At 36.7% G+C, this 22,526-nt stretch overlaps 1 protein-coding gene across 1 annotated transcript; it reads left to right on the top strand.

Annotated features, from left to right (window-relative positions):
- The first annotated feature begins 4,691 nt into the window (after positions 1-4,691).
- LOC115958049 (ribonuclease 3-like protein 2) lies at positions 4,692-15,670 on the top strand. Its single transcript, XM_031076410.1, has 5 exons — positions 4,692-4,875; positions 6,713-7,100; positions 14,352-14,501; positions 14,783-15,159; positions 15,410-15,670. Exons 1-5 carry the CDS (start codon positions 4,778-4,780, stop codon positions 15,582-15,584), a joined length of 1,188 nt encoding a protein of 395 aa, XP_030932270.1. The 5' UTR covers positions 4,692-4,777; the 3' UTR covers positions 15,585-15,670.
- Positions 15,671-22,526: the final 6,856 nt, after the last annotated feature.

Raw genomic sequence — 22,526 nt, 5'->3', positions numbered from 1 at the left:
AGAACTCTGTTGACGTTTACGACAGTTGTATGGCACAAACTCTGGCCAAAGCTAGAACTTGCACCTCCACAATTATCGTTTATCATTGCTCTTTTCACCACCACCATTGACAACCATGGTTCTCTCTCTAGTCTTTGCTGGAACTCATTTGAAACCCTTTGATTCTTCTAGCTACTTTCAATCCAAGAAGGAGGTTGGGTTTTATGTTGGGTTTGGTTTTTGGGGTTTGTTAATATTGGTGGATTTGGGTGAATTTTCCAGAGGTTTTTTTTGTGTTGGATTGTGAATTAAGTTTGGTCTGAGAAAGGGGTTTGATTGAAAGGTTAGTATGTGAAAATATGAAATGGGTTTTGGGGAGAAGATGGAAATGAGAAACTAGAATAGGTTAATGATATGAAAAAAAAATAAGTTAATGTTTGTTCATAAGTTGTACAACAAAATCCTAACTTTTAGATCTTTCTCTTGTTTTTAAGTATAATTTTTTGTTGGGAGGAGAGAGACATAAAAAAAAAGAGCAAAATTATATACTTACCTTTATTTTTAACAAAGGTGGGTAACAAAGTCCTAACAAATGTAATCTCAAGTGGGCAAAATGTTAAGTTTTAAACCACGGGTAGGTAAAGTGCAAACAAGTTAAACCACACGTGAGTTTACTGCAATTTGCCCAAAATGAAAACTAACAAATTTTTTTTTTTAATGGAGGAATTACACTTTACACACCTGTGATTTGCCCCAAATTTAACTTACCCACCCGTGGTTTCATTTTTAACACTTTAGCCACTTGTGCTTCACTTCGTTACCATTCCATTACCCACCTCATATTCTGTTATTACTCAAACAAGTTTCTTATCAAAAACACAACCCACGAAAGATCAAACACTCCTCTCTCAAAAAAACACACTCCCACACCTATAGTGCTCACCAAACGATGATCTAGAGGCTACAATGCGTCTTTCCTGAGAGATTGGACCAAGACCTAGTTGGGGTTTGATCGTGCAACTATACCGAGGAAGGACAAGGCAGAGTTTGGGTTCATCTCCATCAAATAGTATTTTTGATTTGTGGGTATCAATCCATCTCCTTATTTTTGGTGAGTTATGGGTTCATCTTCAAGTTTTGGTTTTCTTGTACTCTCATATGCATCAGAATCTTCAACGCAACCTTTGAATCCGGGATATCTCTCTCCTTCGACCCCTCATATATCCAAACTACCACCTCTCATGGCATTCACAAGTTCAAAGCCACCTTGTACATTCGAGACGAGCTAAATTGCTCTGTTTCCCATTGGTGGCATTTGTGAAGTATTAAGTTTTGGGAAGAAGATTCGGTGTTTTACATTAATGGGTATTGGTCAGAATCTTCTGAGAAGCTTTGTATGGTTGGATCGGGGAAGAATTATTCTAAGGTTATTCTTAAGCATAATTATTCAAAGAATAATACCATTTATGGTAGTTTAATCGATGGTACATTAGAGAGCTTGCATATGGAAGGTGATGATAATTACTTTGAACCGATTGTGATAATGGGTTTGTCTTAGAATCCAAATTATCAGTATCAATTGGTTGATAACGTAAATTATTTTAGTGGAGAGAGAGGTGGGAGAGATAAAAATAATATTAATATTAATTTGTCTCTAAGCAAATTGGACCGTGGTGTTTGTTTCATTTTCGATGGACAGACTAGTGTTTATTAATTGAATATTGGATTGTGGTAGTGTAAATTGCGATCCTTTAGGTGGGAGTATTGGGTATTTGCCTAATTGGATTGCTTTTCACGAGCTTCAGTGTGACCAGCACAGCAGAAAGGTACAAATGTTGATGGGTTTATCCGATTTTGGTGAGTTCTGGGTTCATCTATAGCTCTCAAACGTCAGGAACTCACCAGAAATAAGGAGATGGATCGATACCCACAAATCAAAAATACTATTTGATGGAGATGAACCCAAACTCTGCCTTATTCTTCCTTGGTGTAGTTGCATGATCAAACCCCAACTGGGTCTCGGTCCAATCTCTCAAGAAAGACGCATTGTAGCCTCTAGATCATCACCTAGTGAGCACTATAGGTGTGGGAGTGTGTTTTTCTGAGAGATGCATGTTTGATCTTTCATGGGTTGTGTTTTTATAAGAAACTTGTTTAAGTAACGGCAAAATATAAGGTGGGTAACGAAATGGTAACAGAGTAAAGCACATGTGGGTAAGGTGTCAAAAATGAAACCACGAGTGGGTAAATTAAATTTAGGGCAAACCACAGGTGGGTAAAGTGTAATTCCTCCCTTTTTTTAATCTTTCACTCTCCACTCCATCCGAAGTACTTTTGAACCCGGTTGACTATTTTAACAAACACAAACCATTTTCCCTCAAAATTTTCCATTCCTCCAATCAGGTTCAAATTCTCTCTCTCTCTCTCTCTCTCTCTCTCTCTCCAATTCATTTATCTTCCTATACATACCTAACCAAGTGAAAATGCTGGCTCACTCTTGTCATTTTGACTTTTGAGTGAGACTTCATTTGTTGGCTTTACTAGAGTTTGATCTATAAACTATGATATTGATTGAACGAATCTTATAACGATGCTCTCTCTCTCTCTCTCTCTCCAATTCATTTCTCTTCCTATACATACCTAACCAAGTGAAAATGTTGGCTCACTCTTGTCATTTTGACTTTTGAGTGAGACTTAATTTGTTGGCTTTACTAGAATTTGATCTATAAGCTATGATATTGATTGAACGAATCCTATAATGATGCTCTCTCTCTCTCTCTCTCCAATTCATTTCTCTTCCTATACATACCTAACCAAGTGAAAATGCTGGCTCACTCTTGTCATTTTGACTTTTGAGTGAGACTTCATTTGTTAGCTTTACTAGAGTTTGATCTATAAGCTATGATATTGATTGAACGAATCTTATAATGATGTGGATCGTTTTTGTGCAAAAGCCCAAAAGCTAGAACCAACCTACCTATGGTTAAATATTAAACTATAGTGAGGTTGTTGACAAAACGATGTGTTTTCATTTTTTATTTTTTGGAAATATTGTTCCGAGGATGCTGAGAGAGACATTGTTTTGAGGAAGTTTGGATTTTGGCTAAATGGAAAAGTGTTTTTTTTTTTTTTCTTTTTGTTGTATGGTTGCTAAGAAATAGTTAGGTGTAAAGATGGCTAAATATTTAATAAAAAATTTAAATTTAAAATGTTCAACTTTTTTATTAATTATTTTGGATTTTTTAATTTATTAAACTTTAAAATACCAAAATGTCCTTGTATTTTGGTGCCGTTTGGATTCAGCGTTTTCCGCTGAATCCAAGCTGCGTTTTTCCTTTTTTTTTTTGTTTTCTTTTTTTCTCACTTCACGTGTTTCAGGGACAATAAGCACTGTAGCAGTACTGTAGCAGTACTATTTATCACTGTTCACGCACTAAAAAATATTAAAAATGGGTCCCACGGTACTTTTCACACATTTAAAAATTATTTTGCTATAGTGTTTTCAGTTTTTAGTTTTCAGTTTTTAGTTTCAGTAACAATAAGCTCAATCCAAACGGACCCTTTATGTGACTAACAGAGTAGTTTGAACAAAAGGACTACCTTGACCTTGAGTAACTAATAGTAACTATTAAAGTTAGAGAATTGTATTAAATTTTAGGCAAAATTAGAATGTGTAATTTGTTCCCATTAAAAAAAAATGTAATTCCCCCTCAAAAAAAAAAAAGTGTAATTTGCAATTCAGCAATAAATTTTGAGTTTGAGAACTATTCTGCCGTCTTTGTCAAAAAAATAAGGAAAGAATTGTACCATTCAGGGAAAAAAGAGGGCGGAGAGAATTGTACTAGATAACAACAAAGGAAAATTCTTAAAAAAAAAATCAATAATAATAAAGGTGAAATGACTAGTGCACACAAGCTATTGCACACAAAATAATATGTACAATAGTTTTTTAAACTAAAATCATAATCTGAAATCATAATTTCAATTTTAAAAAATTTTACAAGTAACTTTATGTGTAACAAGAGCTCCGTGTAATAGTCATTGCTCATAATAATGTTATACTAGTATTCACATTTGATAAAAAAAAAATATATATATATATATATCTATTTTAACTTAAGAACCTTTTTTTTTTCTATTTTACACGACCAATTTTCAAAAACACCCACATCAAATTATCTTTTTTATATTATAACATTTCGTTAAAATATTATTTTGTTATCAAATTCTTATAACTCTCTCAAATCATCTCTCTTTGTGTATATGCATAGAAAAAGTATTAAAAAAATTCATCAAAAAAAAAGTATTAAAAAAAATTTACATGTGAATAATAACCATTTATATTTATATGATTATTATAACAATAATGTAAATTTACATGAGTTTACAGTAACCCACGTGGGTGATTTTTGAAGTAAGATGTGTAAAATTTGCCCCAAAAATTGCTATTATACATAAATTTACTATAGTGAGTGGCATCCTTCGATTTTTTTTTTTTTTTTTTCTTCTCTTTTTTTTGCTGAATGAGTGGCATCTTTCTTTTTAAACGTTTTCACAGCCAATCAAATATTGATTTCATAAAGTAATGTCCAGCCACTTGATTAGAAATTGCAAAGGCCTGCTGCTTTTCTGACTTTAGTGCCTTCAATTTTAATCTAACCATAAAGCTGAAGCATATATGCTGTTAAAGTTTCATGTGCCAAGACAAAATATAATAATAAAATTAAGCATCAAAACCTTCTTTACTCCCACGAATTAATTAGCAAGTTGGTCAATTAGGAATTCTGTATAAGGAATCATGGATTCTCTTTTGTCCAAGGAGGAAGAGGAGTCATCTCCTTGGAGTCCGGTGCTTAGTTTCTGTTTCTGGTTTGGCTTTGCTTTTTTCGTGATAAAGTCATGATATTGATTGAACGAATCTTATAATGATGATGCTCTCTCTCTCTCTCTCCAATTCATTTCTCTTCCTATACATACCTAACCAAGTGAAAATGCTGGCTCACTCTTGTCATTTTGACTTTTGAGTGAGACTTCATTTGTTGGCTTTACTATAGTTTGATCTATAAGCTATGATATTGATTGAACGAATCTTATAATGATGTGGATCGTTTTTGTGCAAAAGCCCAAAAGCTAGAACCAACCTACCTATAGTTAAATATTAAAACTACAGCGAGGCTGTTGACAAAACGATGTGTTTTCATTTTTTATTTTTTGGAAATATTGTTCTGAGGATGCTGAGAGAGACATTGTTTTAAGGAAGTTTGGATTTTGGCTAAATGGAAAAGTGTTTTTTTTTTTTTTCTCCTTTTCTTTTTGTTGTATGGTTGCTAAGAAGTAGTTAGGTGTAAAGATGGCTAAATATTTAATAAAAAATTTAAATTTAAAATGTTCAACTTTTTTATTAATTATTTTGGATTTTTTAATTTATTAAACTTTAAAATACCAAAATGTCCTTGTATTTTATGTGACTAACAGAGTAGTTTTAACAAAAGGACTACCTTGACCTTGAGTAACTAATAGTAACTATTAAAGTTAGAGAATTTTATTAAATTTTAGGCAAAATTAGAATGTGTAATTTGTTCCCATTAAAAAAAAATGTAATTCCCCCTCAAAAAAAAAAGAGTTTAATTTGCAATTCAGCAATAAATTTTGAGTTTGAGAACTATTCTGCCGTCTTTGTCAAAAAAATAAGGAAAGAATTGTACCATTAAGGGAAAAAAGAGGGTGGAGAGAATTGCACTAGATAACAACAAAGGAAAATTCTAAAAAAAAATCAATAATAATAAAGGTGAAATACACAAGCTATTGCACACAAAATAATATGTACAATAGTTTTTTAAACTAAAATCGTAATTTGAAATCATAATTTCAATTTTAAAAAATTTTACACGTAACTTTCTGTGTAACAAGAGCTCCGTGTAATAGTCATTACTCATAATAATGTTATACTAGTATTCACATTTGACAAAAAAAAAAAATTAAAAATTATCTATTTTAACATAAGAACCTATTTTTTTTCTATTTTATACGACCACTTTTCAAAAACATCCACATCAAATTATCTTTTTTATATTATAACATTTCATTAAAATATTATTTTGTTATCAATTTCATATAACTCTCTCAAATCATCTCTCTTTGTGTATATGCATAAAAAAAAGTATTAAAAAAATTCATCAAAAAAAAAGTATTAAAAAAAATTTACATGTGAATAATAACCATTTATATTTATATGATTATTATAACAATAATGTAAATTTACATGAGTTTACATGAACCAACGTCGGTGATTTTTGAAGTAAGATGTGTAAAATTTGTCCAAATTGCTGTTATACATAAATTTTTTTTTTTTTTTTGGTTGGATGAGTGGCATCTTTCTTTTTAAACGTCTTCACAGCCAATCAAATATTGATTTCATAAAGTAATGTCCAGCCACTTGATTAGAAATTGCAAAGGCCTGCCGCTTCTGACTTTAGTGCCTTCAATCTTAATCTAACCATAAAGCTGAAGCATATATGCTCTTAAAGTTTCATGTGCCAAGACAAAATATAATAATAAAATTAAGCATCAAAACCTTCTTTACTCCCACGAATTAATTAGCAAGTTGGTCAGTTAGGAATTCTGAATAAGGAATCATGGATTCTCTTTTGTCCATGGAGGAAGAGGAGTCATCTCCTTGGAGTCCGGCGCTTAGTTTCTGTTTCTGGGTTGGCTTTGCTTTTTTAGTGATAAAGTCATGCATTTGCAAAAGAAAAAAACCACACCAGGAAGCAAAACCCAACATGGCATCATCCACAATAAGAGAGGTGGAAAAAATACTCTCCTACAGGTTCAAGAACAAGGCGCTTCTAGAAGAGGCACTCACACACCCCTCCTACTACAACAACAACAACAACAACGGCGAGTCGTCTAGGTCGTACCAGCGGCTCGAGTTCGTAGGTGACACGGTGCTGGGACTGGCCCTGAGCGAATACTTGTACCTGGAATACCCTAGCCTAGACCCAGGACAGCTCTCGCCCCTACACCACGCCAACATCAGCAACGAGAAACTCGCGAGGGTCGCCGTCCGCCACCATCTATACAGCTACATCAGGCACAACATTAGGGACTTCCGGAGTAAGGTCTAACAAAATCATCTCACTTTATTTCTTTTTCTTTTTCTTTTTTTTTTCCTTTTACAATTATTGGTTTACATTTACTTATAGATAAGTGTGTAAAACTGTGTAATACGGTTTTTCAATAATAAACACTACTTAAAAAATATATATATATATATATATATATATATATTAGAACTAAATTTTATAAGGTAGGGCACGAGAAAAGTCTATTCTTTTTTTTGGTTAGCAATGGAGCTTTCATTAAAACTTAAAAATTAATAAGTTTATTACATCTTAGACTAGCTTTGTCAGAAGCTATTATACTTTCCACCACAAACGGAGGATTCAAAAAGATAACAAAAGAGTTAACACTACTAGCACCAAGCTTAGCCAATGCATCAGCACATTGGTTGGCCTCCCTATATATGTGAACTATCTGCTTGTTGGGGATCTCGCTCAACAGGTTCCTGCAATCAGTTAGTAATGGTTCCATTAACAAGTTGACAGTATTATTATTCATCAACAAAATAACACTCAAAGCATCCATCTCAATAATTAGATTACTAAGTCCCATCTCCTTGGCTAATAGAAGCCCATCTCTTAGGGCCCACAATTCTGCCATACAGCTATTTGAGCCCCCAAGAGGCCTTGCAAATCCTTTCAACCATTGCCCATCATGATCTCTGATGACTCCACCACCACCAGCACATCCAGTGCTCCCAATAGCAGACCCATCTGTGTTCAACTTCGCCCACCCCATTGGAGGCTTCTCCCAACCCATTTCAATTACAATTTTTGCTTTAGGCAGCTTGGCATTCCTTCCCACAGAGAAAAATTCCGCACTATCATTAATGCTCTTCTTGTAGAATGTTTGCTCCAACCTGCCTGTCCTGAAAACAAAATTATTTCTATGTAGCCATAGATTCCACACTCCTATGGGAAACAATAATTTCTAAGGAATCCCCATCCACCTAGATATGACATCTGATTTGCAATTTACTTCAAGCCATTCACCAATGGATAAGTTGAAAGTCTCCCTCAAGCAGGTCGGGAAATGAAGTTGCTGCCAATACTCCTTAGCAAACTCGCACCCCCTCAGTAAGTGATCAACAGATTCATTGCTTCGGTTACACAAACTGCAGGAAGTATCAATATTCAGGCCTCTCAACCCCAAAACCTCTCCGGTAGGAACACTGTTATGTAAACATAGCCAAAGAAAAAATTGAATCTTAGGGAGAGCTTCAATCTTCCACACCCACTCCATCGATACAGCTTCAAGCTTCAAAGGATTAAGCCCCTTTGCCAACAAATATGCAGACTTCAAAGAGAAAAATCCATTCTTAGAGTAGGCCCATTGGAGCGAGTCCTCTGCCTCACTATTACAAGACAGTGGAGAGCTTTAATGGCATTGAGTACATTTTCAAGTAAATCAAAGGATAATAAATCTACTTTCCATACATGATTATGATCAACACATTGCTTTACAGTGATGAGCTCTTCCTCGCGATACAATGGCCCTTCGATGAGAGATCTCAACGTGCCCATTGGGAGCCAAAAGTCAGTCCAGACCTTCATTGTTTCACCATTTTTTACTGACCATTTCAGTCCCTTAACATAAATTGGTCCACCTCTCTTACATGCCGCCCAACAGCTAGAGCCTGGGAGCTTTCTTCCTTCAACAGTCATTCTGCTTGCTGAAAGATACTTGGCCACAAGCATTTTTGCCCATGGAGCCTCCTTTTCACAAGCTAATCTCCAACAAAGCTTTGCAAGAATGGCATTATTTCTTTCCTTCATTTTGTGCAACCCCAACCCGCCAAGCTCTTTAGGGAGAGTTACCTTATCCCAGCAAACCAAGTGCATTCTCCTTTTTTCTTCTGTTGATCCCCACAAAAAGTCCCTTATAAGCCTATCTACTTGATCACAAACCTTAACGGGTAATGCTTGGCATTGCATGTAGTACTCTGCCACAGGAGCTACTGCTGACTTAACAAGCACAATTCTACCAGCCCTTGATAGTAAATTTGCCCTCCAGCCAGCCAGTTTGTTTTGTATTTTATTGATCACAACTTTGAATGCGCTTCCCATTCTACCTTGATGAGTAATGGGAAAACCAAGGTATTTTCCTAGGTTGGTGGTTGCGGCAATCCCAAGTCTCCTACAAATGCTCCTCCTTCTCCTACCAGCCACATTAGGGGAAAATAAAATCTTTGATTTGGTCAGATTCACCATCTGCCCAGCAAGATTGCAGAAATTATCCAACACTTCAATGATAGTTTCACAATTTTTCCTATCCGCCTTAGCAAAAAGCATCAAATCGTCAGCGAAGAAAACATGTGAGAAGCTCGGCCCACTTCTTGAAGCTTTAACCATATCCCATCTCTTTTCCTCGCACATACTAGTGATTTGGGCCCCAAGGAATTCCATGCATAGAAGAAATAAATAGGGAGATATAGGGTCTCCCTGCCTTATTCCTCTCGAAGGTTGAAAGGAATCCAGTTTACCTCCGTTGAACAAAATGGAAGTGGTAGTAGTAGACACGCAGCACATGATCAAATTTATCAGCATCTCCGGAAACCCAAAATGCTCTAGCACCATTTTGATAAATGACCACTCTAGGCGATCATACGCCTTCTCCAGATCAATCTTTATAACCATAAATCCCGTCCTTCCTTTTCTCTTCCTAAGAGAATAAATTAACTCTTGGACAATTATTATGTTGTCCGTACCCCTTCTCCCTTTGAGGAAGGCGGTCTGCATTGGGGAAATTAAGGATGGCAGCAGTGGTCGAATCCTCAGAACAATGATCTTTGAAATGACTTTGTATATCGTGTTGCATAAACTAATGGGTCTATAATGACTGACCGTCTCAGGGCCCGGTTGTTTAGGGATCAGTGCAACAAGGGTCTGATTAAGATATTCAGGAACTTTCTGCCTTGTGAATACTTCCTTAACCTCTCTCTTTACCGAATCCCCAACCACCAACCAAAACCTTTGAAAGAATCCAGCATGTAGCCCATCAATACCAGGAGCTTTGTATGGCTTCATAGTTTTTAGGGCATTCCATATTTCCCCATCCGAGGGAATGTTGGTTAAGCTACCAACTTCCTCTTGACTAAGCTTAGCACACCAATCCGAGCTCCATTGCGTAGTAATAGGACAGAAAACTTGCTCTAACTGATAAAGCTTCCTGAAGTTTGAGTTGAAAATTTCCTTAACTTCCTCTAAATTACGACACCATTCACCCTCACTGTTTTGGACACAGGTGATTCTATTCTTACTTCTCCTATTGAGCGCAGAAATATGAAAGTATGCTGTATTTCTCTCCCCCGAAATTATCCAATTGGTTCTGGATTTCATAGCCCACAACTCTTCTTCAAGCTCAAGAATTAAATTGTACTCCTCCGATAGCTGCTTTTGAAGATTGATCAAAAAACTATTAGGGCAGTGAGCTAATGCCCTTTGTGTTCCCAACAGTCTCGCCAGAATTTTCTTTTTCCTTATGAAAACATTACCAAATACCTCTCTATTCCAATTTTGTGCTTTAGTTTTGAAATTAGAAATAGCTTCAGCAAGATCACCCTCACTATCCGCCCAAGCATCCCTCACCACTGCCGGGAAATCACAATGACTCAGCCAAATAGATTGAAATCTAAATGGTCTGTCCACATTGGAGCCCAAAAAAGGATTTAAGTTCAATAACAACGGACAATGGTCTGAGTTAATTCTAGCTAAATGAGTTACATTAGCTTCCGAATAAAAATTCTTCCAACCCGGATTAACCCAGCACCTGTCAAGCCTACATTGAATTAAATTATCCAACTCCCTCTTGTTAGCCCAGGTATATATAGGACCTATATAGCCAAGGTCCATCATACTGCATTCATCCATACACTCCTTTATAGCTCTAACTCTTCTCTGGCAAATCGGGTTCCCCCATACTTCTCCTCAGCAGCCAAAACTTCATTAAAGTCACCCATAAGTGCCCAAGGCAGATCATGCATATTAGCTAAAATCTTAAGGTTATTCCACATAATGCAACATTCTTCAAATCTAGGACTAGCATATATAGCACTAATTAACCAGCTAAAAGATTGAGATCTTACACGAATTAGCGCATGAATCTCCTGCTCAGTAGCTGCTAGGACTTCAACATGCACCAAGTCAGTTCGCCAAAGCATCCAAATACCTCCAGCGAACCTAACTGTATCTGCCACCGCATACCCATCAAAAGGCAGAGTCTTTATAATCTCATCAGCCCTTGCACCACTCATTCTAGTTTCAGTGATCACCATGAGTAATGGTGAGTGCCAATCCACCAAATCCATAAATGTTTTCCTGAATAGGGGTTTCATAGCCCCTCTGCAGTTCAAAATAAAAATATTCATAATTTTTGAATAAGAAGAAACACCGGACTCAGACAAAGAAGAAGTATCTTCAGTGTCTCTGGATCTCCATAGCTCCATTAGCTCCTTCCTCAACTCCCAAATCCCCCGGAATAGAGTCACCGCATGTTTTATTATCCCCAGCTCTTCCTGAGTAGCCTTGATCAGAATCGTGCCATTCATCTCCGGTTCGGCAAATTGGATCATTTTCACCTTGTGTAGATTGCCCATCAATGAGCATTCCACCGAAGCCATTAGCAGCATCTTCCTTATTGTGACTTTTGACTCTGTCCACCCCACTTCTGCTTCCGACAGAAATTTTTCTGAGTTCTGCATGTTTGATCCTGTGACTGATGACCTTGAGCTTGTCACCGGCGGCACCGGCACTGGAGGTCGATCCATCAAGAACCTCCACCACGGGTCCAGAGTCATGATCCATGCTTCGTCTTTCATTGGCAGATACCCCAGTTGCCTGCTTCTCTCCGTCAACGGGAACATATTCTTCCACGCCACCATCAGGTCTTGCTCGAACCAGCCCCATACATCTGTTGGATCTTGCTTTATCCAACGGATTGTCTCTTTTCCCACAGGAATCACCTTTCCTTTGCAAAAAATCGCCCAATTCTCTTTGTTTTCCATCGCTGTTACCAGAGCCCTCAGCTACAGAATTTTCTTTTAAGTCATTTGGGTTAACTTTATTGCTGAACGGGCTAGAAAAGCAAAATGGGCCTGGCTCTGCCTCAGACCCAAACACAAACACTCCGTTATTCTTGCTCTGGCCCACCACTTTGGACTGCATCCCAACTATACTAGTTACTCTCTGGTTTGATTTGGCGCGTACACCCTTTTCCTTGGTACCCTTCCCTATTTTTGGTTGGCTTTGACTAGACATAGCCATCACATTTGTCCCTTTCTGCAATACAGCAGGTTGCGTGTGCAGCGCTTTTCTCTTGCCATTTCTTTCATTCTGACCCGCCACTCTAGATATGGCAGCTGTAGCAGAGGATGCTTGCGTCAGCTAGACGTCAGCCAAGTGATTCGTCTCTGCTGAATTTTGCACTGGTTTTTTTCTACTATTCATTTTCTTCCTACTGACCACCATCCATTCCCCATATTCTTCCTGTGATTTTTCCTTTTCTTTATCCTTCAACCCCTCTTCCTCCTGGGTATTTGTCTTCTCATTGTGCACTTCACATTGGTCCTTACTCTGCTCCTTGAATTGTTCCTTAACAATGTACGAGCATGCTTCAAGTTTATGCCCAATCCTACCACACGAAAAGCAGAGGGCATTGATACCCTCATAGAGCACACTTTGCTCAATCTTGCCAATAAATATCTTCCTTACCAAAGGCTTGTCCAAGTTCACTTGGACACATAGTCTAGCAAACCTACCCTGTTCCTAATTGACAGTGTGAGAATCGATTCTGAGGATTGGGCCAATGGCTCTCCCTATTTTTTTAAGAGCACTCGGTTCATAGAACTCCAAGGGCAACTCAGGTAGCCTTATCCAAACTGCTACCGATGAGAGAGTTGCCTTAGAGGCCTTGAAACCTGGCTCCCATTGTCTGATAGCAAGAAATTGTTGCCCTATAAACCAGGGACCCCCTTTAAGGATGGTATCAACATCTTCCATTAATTCAAACTTCACAAGGTAATAATCATAACCCAAATCTATGTAGTCCATGCCTCCACACGGACTCCACATTTTCCTCACCCTCTCAACAAGGAAAGAAAAAGCCATCCTCTTCCCAAAAGTTTTGATAATCAGTGCTTTTTGCCAAGGAGCTCTCATGCGCATCTTCTCATCCTTTGAAAATCCAATTCTAATATTTTCATCCTGATCGCTATCCTCTTCGTTATCAGACTCCACATCCTCTTGCATAGAGCAATCAAAGCCAAAAGCTTGCTCAAATGCTCCAGGAACTGCACCCACCAACTTATCCTTATAGCTCTCCACATTGTTTCCCTTAACATTCTCCCTCGTTCCATCCACACGATGGCTATCCTTAAACTTCTTGGTACTGCGAGCAAGAGTATCCTCCTCTTCATCTGATCGTTTCAGTCTTTCTCTCTCCATAAAGGCGTTCCTCTTCAAAAGTGTATTCTGACTTATGTGTAGAATTATAAGGAATTTATTATCAAAAAAGTCTTTTTTTTTTTTTTTGGAGAAAAAAACACACACATACAAGAGAGAAGGAAAAAGGTACTAATAAGGAATTTATTATCAAAACAAAAGAGTCTTTTGTTTGTCAATAGTTTTACTTTTTAGTGAGGTTTTTATTTAATTTTTTTATATCACAATTATAAGGAATGTATTATTTTTGGAACGTTGACACGTTGTCTCTAATTCTATGTAAATATTTTATTATGACAATGGATGCTTATATTTTTATGATAAAAAAAGCAGTGAATCAAAGGTACCCTTTGATTTGTAGATTCCAATTAGCTCAACTGATAAAGTATCTGATTATTGTATAAAAGATTTGGTAATCCCTGCTTACACCAAAAACTGATTGGTGTCTTAGTCTGATGATAAAGAGTTACCATCAGAGGCAGACGTCATAAGTTAAAACTCTCTAAAATAAAAATAAAAATAAAAAAAAGGCACCCTTTGATTTTGAATGCAAATAAACATTGCATGTTATATTATGCTTTTAAGAGTTTATAATTAGAGTTGTGCTTGTTATACACAATGTGTGTAACTACATGCACTGTGTTGTTATAATTTGAAAACGTAACTCTACAATGTGTTTTACAAGATTTTCCCTTATAATTAATTGCTCTGGTGTGGATCTGTATATTTTGGACTTGTCTTTGGTTAAAAAATTTGTTCAGAATTTGAACAAAGATCTACGCAAATGGTTTTGTGTTTGTGTTACTTCTATAGGTTCAAAAGTTTGCTGATGCAGTCAATCAGGAAGACGATATGGTTTTATACGGGTCAATTAAAGCCCCAAAGATTCTTGCTGACATTGTAGAGTCTTTAGCAGCAGCTATATATGTTGATCTCGAATTGGACCTGCAAAAATTATGGGTGGTGTGTATTTAACTTTCCTTTTCTTATTTGGCAAAAATGATTTGTCTTTTTTCTTTTCTTGTTTTGGACTTTTAGGGTGTGTTTGGTACATGTTTTCAAATAACAATTTTTAGTTTTTAAACAACATTATACGTATTTTTATATATTTTTTCACCTACACGTATTTCCACACATGTCTTCAAACAACAATTTTTAGTTTTTAAGTGCATGTACCAAACACCCCCTTAGTCTCTGTCTCTCTGTTGATATAGAATTCATCAGTGGTTGTTTTATACTTGAAGATCTTTATGGATCTCCTGAAACCTATTGTCACACCCGAAGTCTTGCAACAACAACCCCATCCTGTTACAACATTGTATGACCAGTGTCAAAAGCAGGGGAGGGAAGTTGACATTAAGAACACGAGCATTGGGGCAAAGAATATTGCTAGTGTATATGTCGATGGTGCATTTTTTGCCTCAGATTCATCTGATGATATGGACACTGCAAGGCGTAATGCAGCAGAGCTAGCTTTGCGCAAATTATCGAAATCTATGCCCACTAACCTTAGGAGGTTAGATTTTTCTTTTGGGCTCAACAAGTCATTTGAGATTGAAGGAGCAAAGCAAAAGTTACACGAGGTTTGTCAGAAGAAAAGGTGGACTATGCCTCGTTACAGGTATGAGCTTCTTTTTCATGAGTAGTGAAGAATTATGTATATTATACACATTCTGTAACACACGTACACACACAAACTGCATAAAAATCATGACTTTAAATTACGATTTTCAATTAGAAACTATGACTTCAAGTCACAATTTCTTTATAGTTTGAGTATGTTTAATAAACACCACCCTTTTTCAAATTCTCACGTTCCTATCTATCTTGTAAGATATTGAATTGAAATGTACATTTGCTATAACTTTCAGCATTGAGAAGGAAGACGGTCCATCAAACGACAAGAAATATGTATGCTCTGTTCAAATAGCAACTGAAGATGGTGGTTTGTTTATGGCAGGAGAAGAAAAGTCAAGAGTAAAGGAAGCAGAAAATTCTGCGGCTTCATGTCTTATCCGTGCCTTATTAGACTCTAATATAATATAATATGATTTTTTTTTGAGGAAAAAATATAATATATATAATAATGTATTAAAGTATGGGAGCTGCGTCATAAACTTCTTTTGTTGTTTCCTTTCAAAAAAAAAAAAACTTCTTTTGTTGTTTTTTTGGGAATCCACCGCCTGTGTTGGATAGTGTACTAGCTCATGATAAAGCTAACGTGTTTTTGTAACAGAATAGTTAATTTCTAGTTTAATGCAATTTCATGGTTTACCAAAAAAAAAAATGTATTAAAGTAGAAGCCTCACCTAATCTTCTGCCATGTGTCATGATTGTCGAGCTTATACAGATTGATACCGGTTGTATCTATTTAGATGATTTGGACAAACAAAGCCACATGGAGCACAATAATTTGTCCATGTCAATTTTATCTACCTCGTGTCTATCAGGTGTCAATAATAAATGGATATTTATAAATTCCTAAATAAATATGTGCTTAAAATTGTGTCAGTTGTATTCTTTGGTTCAACGTATTGTTTTGTTTGTTTCAACATTAATATTTTCTATAAAGTTGTTCATTTTTCAATAAACATTTTCTGGAAAATTATTTCATTTTTCGGTGTTTGGTAACGACCTTGAAAATGAGCTTGAGAATGTTTTCTGGTGTTGGGTATGCAATTATATATATATATATATATATATATATATCTTGAATAATTTAAAACATGTGTATTAGGTAAACCAACTAATGTAATCAATATAAATAAATAACCAAAGAATGAATTTGGTTTTCATACTAAAATTTTGACAATAGATACAATCAAAATTAGTTGTCAATAACTTTTAATTGTCTACTCTTTTTACTGGTACACTAATTGTTTTCTATGGTCAATCACAAGTCTTCAATATTACTCTTAATTATATATTTATATAATGTATGTTGTATTTGCATAATATTTCATCACTGCATAATATCTGCATAATGTATTTGCCAACAAATGCAACTAACCTAAATAATTATTGTTCATTATATAACAATATTATTAATTTACTGTAAAGATTGTCTCATGTAAAAGCAATTTAGAGCAATATAGGCATTGTGTTTAAAGTTTTCATCTTTTACTTCTTTCATTCTTTCTTCTTCTTATTTATTTTTTTTTTTTTTGGCACTTTTATGTGTGAAAATAAGTAACTTTTGCTTGAAATCTATCAAACCGAAAATTTCTTAGAGAAAAAAAAAAAATCAAGCTTGAAATTCAAATAAAAATATATATGATTAGAGAAAAAGTGAGAGCTTACCATGAGAGAGAAGACACCAAAAAATTATGTTTCCTACAGCTATAGAAAAATATAATATTTATAGGAGATGCAACATGTGTGAGAGAGATTGTTTCCGAAAAAAATTTTTTGGAAAACAACCTGTAGAAAATAAGGTTTATTTTTATTAGGGTTTTCCGTTGACTAGAGATTGTTTTTCATTGATTATTATTATTTTTTTTTATTTATTACCAAACAGTGGAAAATATGGAAAACTATCTTTACAGAAGGTTTTCCAAAGTAACAAACAAAGTGAGATGTTGTTTTTGCACAAAAGATTTCGTTTGTCTAGATAGCATTGGTTTTTAAACTTCTTTATGTGGATGAAAATATATTGCTTTGATGCTAACTACTTTCCCTTCTAATTGGTAATATTTGAGAATTTGCTATGTTTCTTAGTAGTATGCAAGTCAAGGAATATAAGAGTTGGGACTGTAAGTGGAAATGCCCTCCCAAAGAATGAGAAATTATAAGGTTCTCATGGTGGACAAGTGACATGTTTCACAATTCCATTAAAAGACTCTCACTTGTTTAAAATTGATAAGTTACAATTTTTTTTTAAACAAAAACTGATTACTGACTCAACAATTTTAAACAAGTGAGAGTCTTTTAGTGGAATTGTGGACAAGTGGCGTGATTTACCATGAGGACTATATAATTTCTCCTAAAGAACCCATTCAATATTAACTAACATGTAATTTATCCACCATTTTCTAAATAAACTCTCCCAAATAAACACTCCATCTCAAATCTTTTCTGCCTTCTCAACTCTCAAGACGCTAACAAATTTGATACGCACCCTTACCGAAAAAGAAAAAAAAGAAAAAAAAATGCTAACCTCTTTCTCCTACACCCACTTGGTGCACACCTATTGATTTTATAGTGAAAATTAGCACCATTCATAGGTGATTTGTATTTTAGGCAAAAATGATATAACATATGAACATGTTCTATTACAAAATAAATTGAAATAGTAGTAAGTAGTAATTTATCAAAGTTTTAATGGATCCATTGCTTGAAAGTTGAATCATGCTTGCTTTGGAACTAAAAGTTCAAGATTTGATTTCTTTTATCTCAGAAAAAGTGCAACAAAATAGATATTAAGGAACATTATTAGAATTACTAAATGATTGCAATTGGTTTAGAATCTTTAGATGGAGTTTTCAAGTTACAGATGCATGCATAAGCTCCCACTTTGATAGTGTAATAGCAAAATATTTCCCATATATATTGTGATGTTCTATGAGCAAAGATGGGGAATAACCCCTTCTATGCTTGGTGGACTATTCACAAGAGGACTCAATGATCTCAGTAATAAGGGAAAAAATTGGCTTTTGCCTTTTTTTTAAAAAAAAATCCAGCATTTTGCCCCCTTTTCCAAACTAATTAAGGAAATGCCGCTCTTTTGAAACTCGATTTTCTCAAAATCGAGTTAAACCCTATAGTGGTATTTTTAAGGAGCCTATAGTGACGTTTTAAGGACATATAGTGACATTTTGAAACTCGAGCTCCTTGAAAACGCCACTATAGGTCCTTAAAACGTTACTATAGGATCCTTAAAATGCCACTATAGGACTCCAGAATTTTTTTTTTTTTTACAACTCGATTTTGAGAAAATCAAGTTTCAAAATAAGAGCATTTCTCTAATTAGTTTGGGAAATAAAGCAAAATGCTGAATTTTTTTTTTTGAAAGGGGCATTTGCCCATTTTCTTCCAGTAATAAGGTGACCAATGAACTTGCACAATAATCAATATACCAAAAGAAGTGAGGAGACAAGGAATTGGTTAGGGGTAGAACCTGTTAGTGTATGAAAGACAACAAAATGTGTTGTACTTGTACCTCTTAAGTCACGCTCTACTTGATTAAGTTGCTGTTCATTACTTATATTTTTTTGAAGAAGAAATACACTAATTCATTGAAAAAAAATAGAGTAACTCATTTTCGAGTTATTGAAAATCAATGATGTAAAAACGTTTATTTTTAACCTTCAAACCATTATAAATGTATCAAATTAGTCATTTCACGTTAATAAGATTTGCTTACATTGCAAATTCCAACAAAGTGACGTGATATTTCATTATTGCAGCAAAGTTTTTTTTTTTAAGAAAAAAAAAAAAGCTAAACTTGTTATAACAATCTTTTGAAGTTACTTATCAAAAAAAAAATCCTTTTGGAGAGAGAGAGAGAGAGCTCATTATCACTTGTTTAAAGTAAATCCCACAATAAATTCCTATTGTAAGGATCTCAAAATCTTACAGCTCAAGCCCACTTAAAACAGTGAGATTGTACAGTTCAACTTTGACCCAAATCAATGAATTTATAAGAGAGGGGATCAAACAACAAGAGAAGGCCTCGCTCGAGGATGAGAATAAGGAAGAAAAACTTGATATGATAAAATATGTAGGTAAATGCCTTAATACAAGTACGCTCGAGGAGGCCGCTAATACAAAGAATAATGCACTGTTCATTCTCTTCTTTCAGTGTTCTTGTTCTACCTCTTCCTTTTTATGATATTTTTCTAGCTAGCCTCCTCATTTCTGGAAACTTTCTTTTTCTTATATACTCTCCCCTACTTTCATCTTAACCCCCCATCTTTACCTAACAAGGTTCTCAGTGTGACACTTGCCCCTTTAAACATCTGATGAAGGTAGTAGGAGCTGCTTAACTGTGAATTACATTGTTCAGGTCACTTCCTCATCAGCACCACCATTTAATGAGAAGGTAACACGCTACTTCTTGCTAAAAACTTCCCCTACATTCATGATTCTCTCTCCTTAGCCAGCCCTTCCCACCTAAAGCTCCTAAGAATCTTTTGTCTCTTCTCCCCTTCTCCTCGTGTGAATTCACTCCTTGGGTACGTGATGCCCTAACACCAGCGCTAACAGTTCAACAATCCCTTCCTCGATCCTTAGGCCCCCACAATAGCCCTCTAAAACTTTGCTATTAATTCTGAGATAAAAGCAAGGTTTTAGTTACATGACCGAGCCTTGTACGTGCCATATGCGTTCCCACGTGGTAAATAGGGTTGTCCACACCCACCAGTGACTCACAAAACCCATCCGATCCGGAGCTACCCGAACCAAAACAATCCGACCCGAGGAGAGAGGTGGTCGGCAGCGGGTCTTAAAGGTTCAAAACTGATGCCGACAGGTCGAATGGCGGATCTCCTTCTCCAAAAATCGAGCCACCCGATCCAACCGACTAAAGGTCAGATTTACCTCCAATCCAGCGAAAACATACTAATTTTCACTCAGATCTCCTCATTTTCACTCATATCCAGCTACGATTTACTGGGTTTCACTTAAATACAGCATAGATCTGGTGAGTTTTTCTCAAATCCAACGAAAATCTAGTAATTTTTTGCTAAGATCCACTATGTTTTCCTCAAATCCGGCAAAGATATGGTGTTATTTTGCTCAGATAGAGTGTTTTTGCTCAAATCCAGTGAAGATCCGACTAAAAAACATGCAGTTGCCGCCGATTTGAACCTCTGGCAACATATTTTCAACTTCGACCGACCCGACCGCCGACCAATTGAGTCCAATCCGACTTGACCAGTGGGTTTTTGCGGTCGGCGACGGGTCTTCTCGTCGGAAACCCAATGTCATCGGGTCAGTCGTGGGTTAGGCATAAACCCCACCCGAACCGACCTGTGGACACCTCTAGTGGTAACGTCCTTTCACCTGTCTCCACCACACTCTTGACGCTTCGATATCCATGATTTCACATTTATGGCGTCAGGCGGCTGCTTGTCCCCCCACGTTCTACAGTGCATTGAGGATCCTACAGTCCTCATTTTCTCTCATATATGAGCAGGAAAATTACTGCTCATTTTTTACCCCTATAAAAGGAGAGCTTGGGGCTGGCTGGAGCTCATTTACGCATTTGTTAATTCGAGTTCAAGCAGCTGCCCAAGGAGAGATTCTTTTACCGCTCATAGGTGTGTTCAAATCCACAGTCTTTTGCACAAGTTTGTATTTATTATACCATAAATTCCATAGGTAGATTCGCTAGATTAGTAGACAATCCCGAAGGTATGGCTGCCTTTAGGACTCAATATAGGATCCCCAACGATGTTGAACTCCAACATTATGAACTGGGTGAATGGTTGGTCATGAACAGACCTCTTGGCTTCGTAGTTATTCTGATGATCGCCTTCATAGAAGGCAGGATGGAAATCCCTATGGGAAGGGTCACGAGAGACTTCCTAATAAATTATAGGCTAACCCCGACCCAATACTCCCCAAATGTCTTTAGGGTCCTCGGGTGTGTAGACATGATAAACCAAAAAATGGGGACCAACCTCACATGGCACGATGTAAATTGGATATACAACTACCAAAAGGGAGAAAAGACTAAATACTACATTAAGTGTAGAGACCCTACCGTTAAGTTAATCTCCTGCCTACCTGACTCAAGCAAAGGTATAGACGAGGACTTCCTCATCGTCTCGGGAGACTGGCATGATGGATTGCACTATCCCATCCAAGAAGGGAAACGAGGTAGGGTTCCCACTGACCATAGATACGCATAGGACCTTTCCTAATCTTTATAAGGTTTTTCTTTTATTTGATTTATAACTCCTATTGTTTCCTCAATGACAGACGAGTACCACACCACCCTATCCAAGCATCTCATGAACTTTGCTAATATAAACCGGATCCTTGAGTCAGAGATTTTTCTGCATACAAACGGTCAATTTCAAGCGGTGCATGTCATCCTCGGATTCAAACCCCTTTCAAAACGCTTCCAAAGCTCGAAGTACGTCATCAAAGCTAAGGATGCACAACTAGCTTTAATTGACGTTGATGTCCCCGGCTTCCTACTAGCTGAGCCTCCTTCAATCGGAACCTAAGATGCTCAATATCCAACTCCACTCACACCGAAACTCCTCTACTCCCAAGAACCTCCCATTCCCTCAGACGAAGAAGCTATGGAGCCCACACTAGAACTTGTCCAGCAAGAAGTAACGGATAAAGACTTCTAGGTCTTCTACTAACAAGAAGACCCCGAGGACGCTCCTAGCACCTCATACCATCCTCTACGCCTCGCCTAAGTCAACTCCAACCAAGAGGGGACTAACATTCTAGAGGGAATGGGTTTCGAAGAGAAGACCTCGGATTTCCTTGCTTTACTAACGGCCCATACTAGGGGTTCTTTTCTAGCTATCCCTATAGTGCCCTGACCACCCACTCCTGCTCCGATGTGCGCAATTTTTATTGATGCTGCTGATAAGAAAAGGAAGAGGGGCCAAGGAGGTAAAGGCACTAAAGGTGCCGAGGAAGGAGAAGTCACCCACTCCTCCCACCAACCCCCAGCAAAGGAAGCCCGAACAACGAGGGGCTAACAGAAGAAAAGCACCTCTTTTGGGACCTCAAAAGAACTCGAGGGGGATCGACCACCCAAGCCTTCTGTTTGGAGACCCTCCTTCACTCTAAGCTTTGGCAGTCCTATGATGGATGATGCCAACTTGAGGGATCATCAGAAAGGTAGTTTAGGCCTCATGGCAGAATGTCTGGAGAAAGCTCTCTGCTTTCCTGAGGACATGCAAGAGCTCAAGTCCTTTAGAAAACGCGAAGTCTTCTTATCGCTGAAACGAGACTTGGTGAAGGTACATGATCACCTTCTCTCTTTTTTTTTTCTTTTTTTTTTAAAAAAAAAAAGTAAGA

The sequence above is a fragment of the Quercus lobata genome, chromosome 8, assembly GCF_001633185.2.
Source record: "Quercus lobata isolate SW786 chromosome 8, ValleyOak3.0 Primary Assembly, whole genome shotgun sequence".
Classification (NCBI taxonomy): domain Eukaryota; kingdom Viridiplantae; phylum Streptophyta; class Magnoliopsida; order Fagales; family Fagaceae; genus Quercus; species Quercus lobata.
This window is presented reverse-complemented; position numbering and strand designations above follow the sequence as displayed.

Bases quoted from the DNA above. Each gene is read 5' to 3' on its own strand.
- LOC115958049 (XM_031076410.1), top strand. From the start codon at position 4,778: ATGGATTCTCTTTTGTCCAAGGAGGAAGAGGAGTCATCTCCTTGGAGT. The intron at 7,101-14,351 runs GTCTAACAAAAT...TTACTTCTATAG, and splicing joins TTAGGGACTTCCGGAGTAAG to GTTCAAAAGTTTGCTGATGC. The intron at 15,160-15,409 runs GTATGAGCTTCT...TATAACTTTCAG, and splicing joins TGGACTATGCCTCGTTACAG to CATTGAGAAGGAAGACGGTC.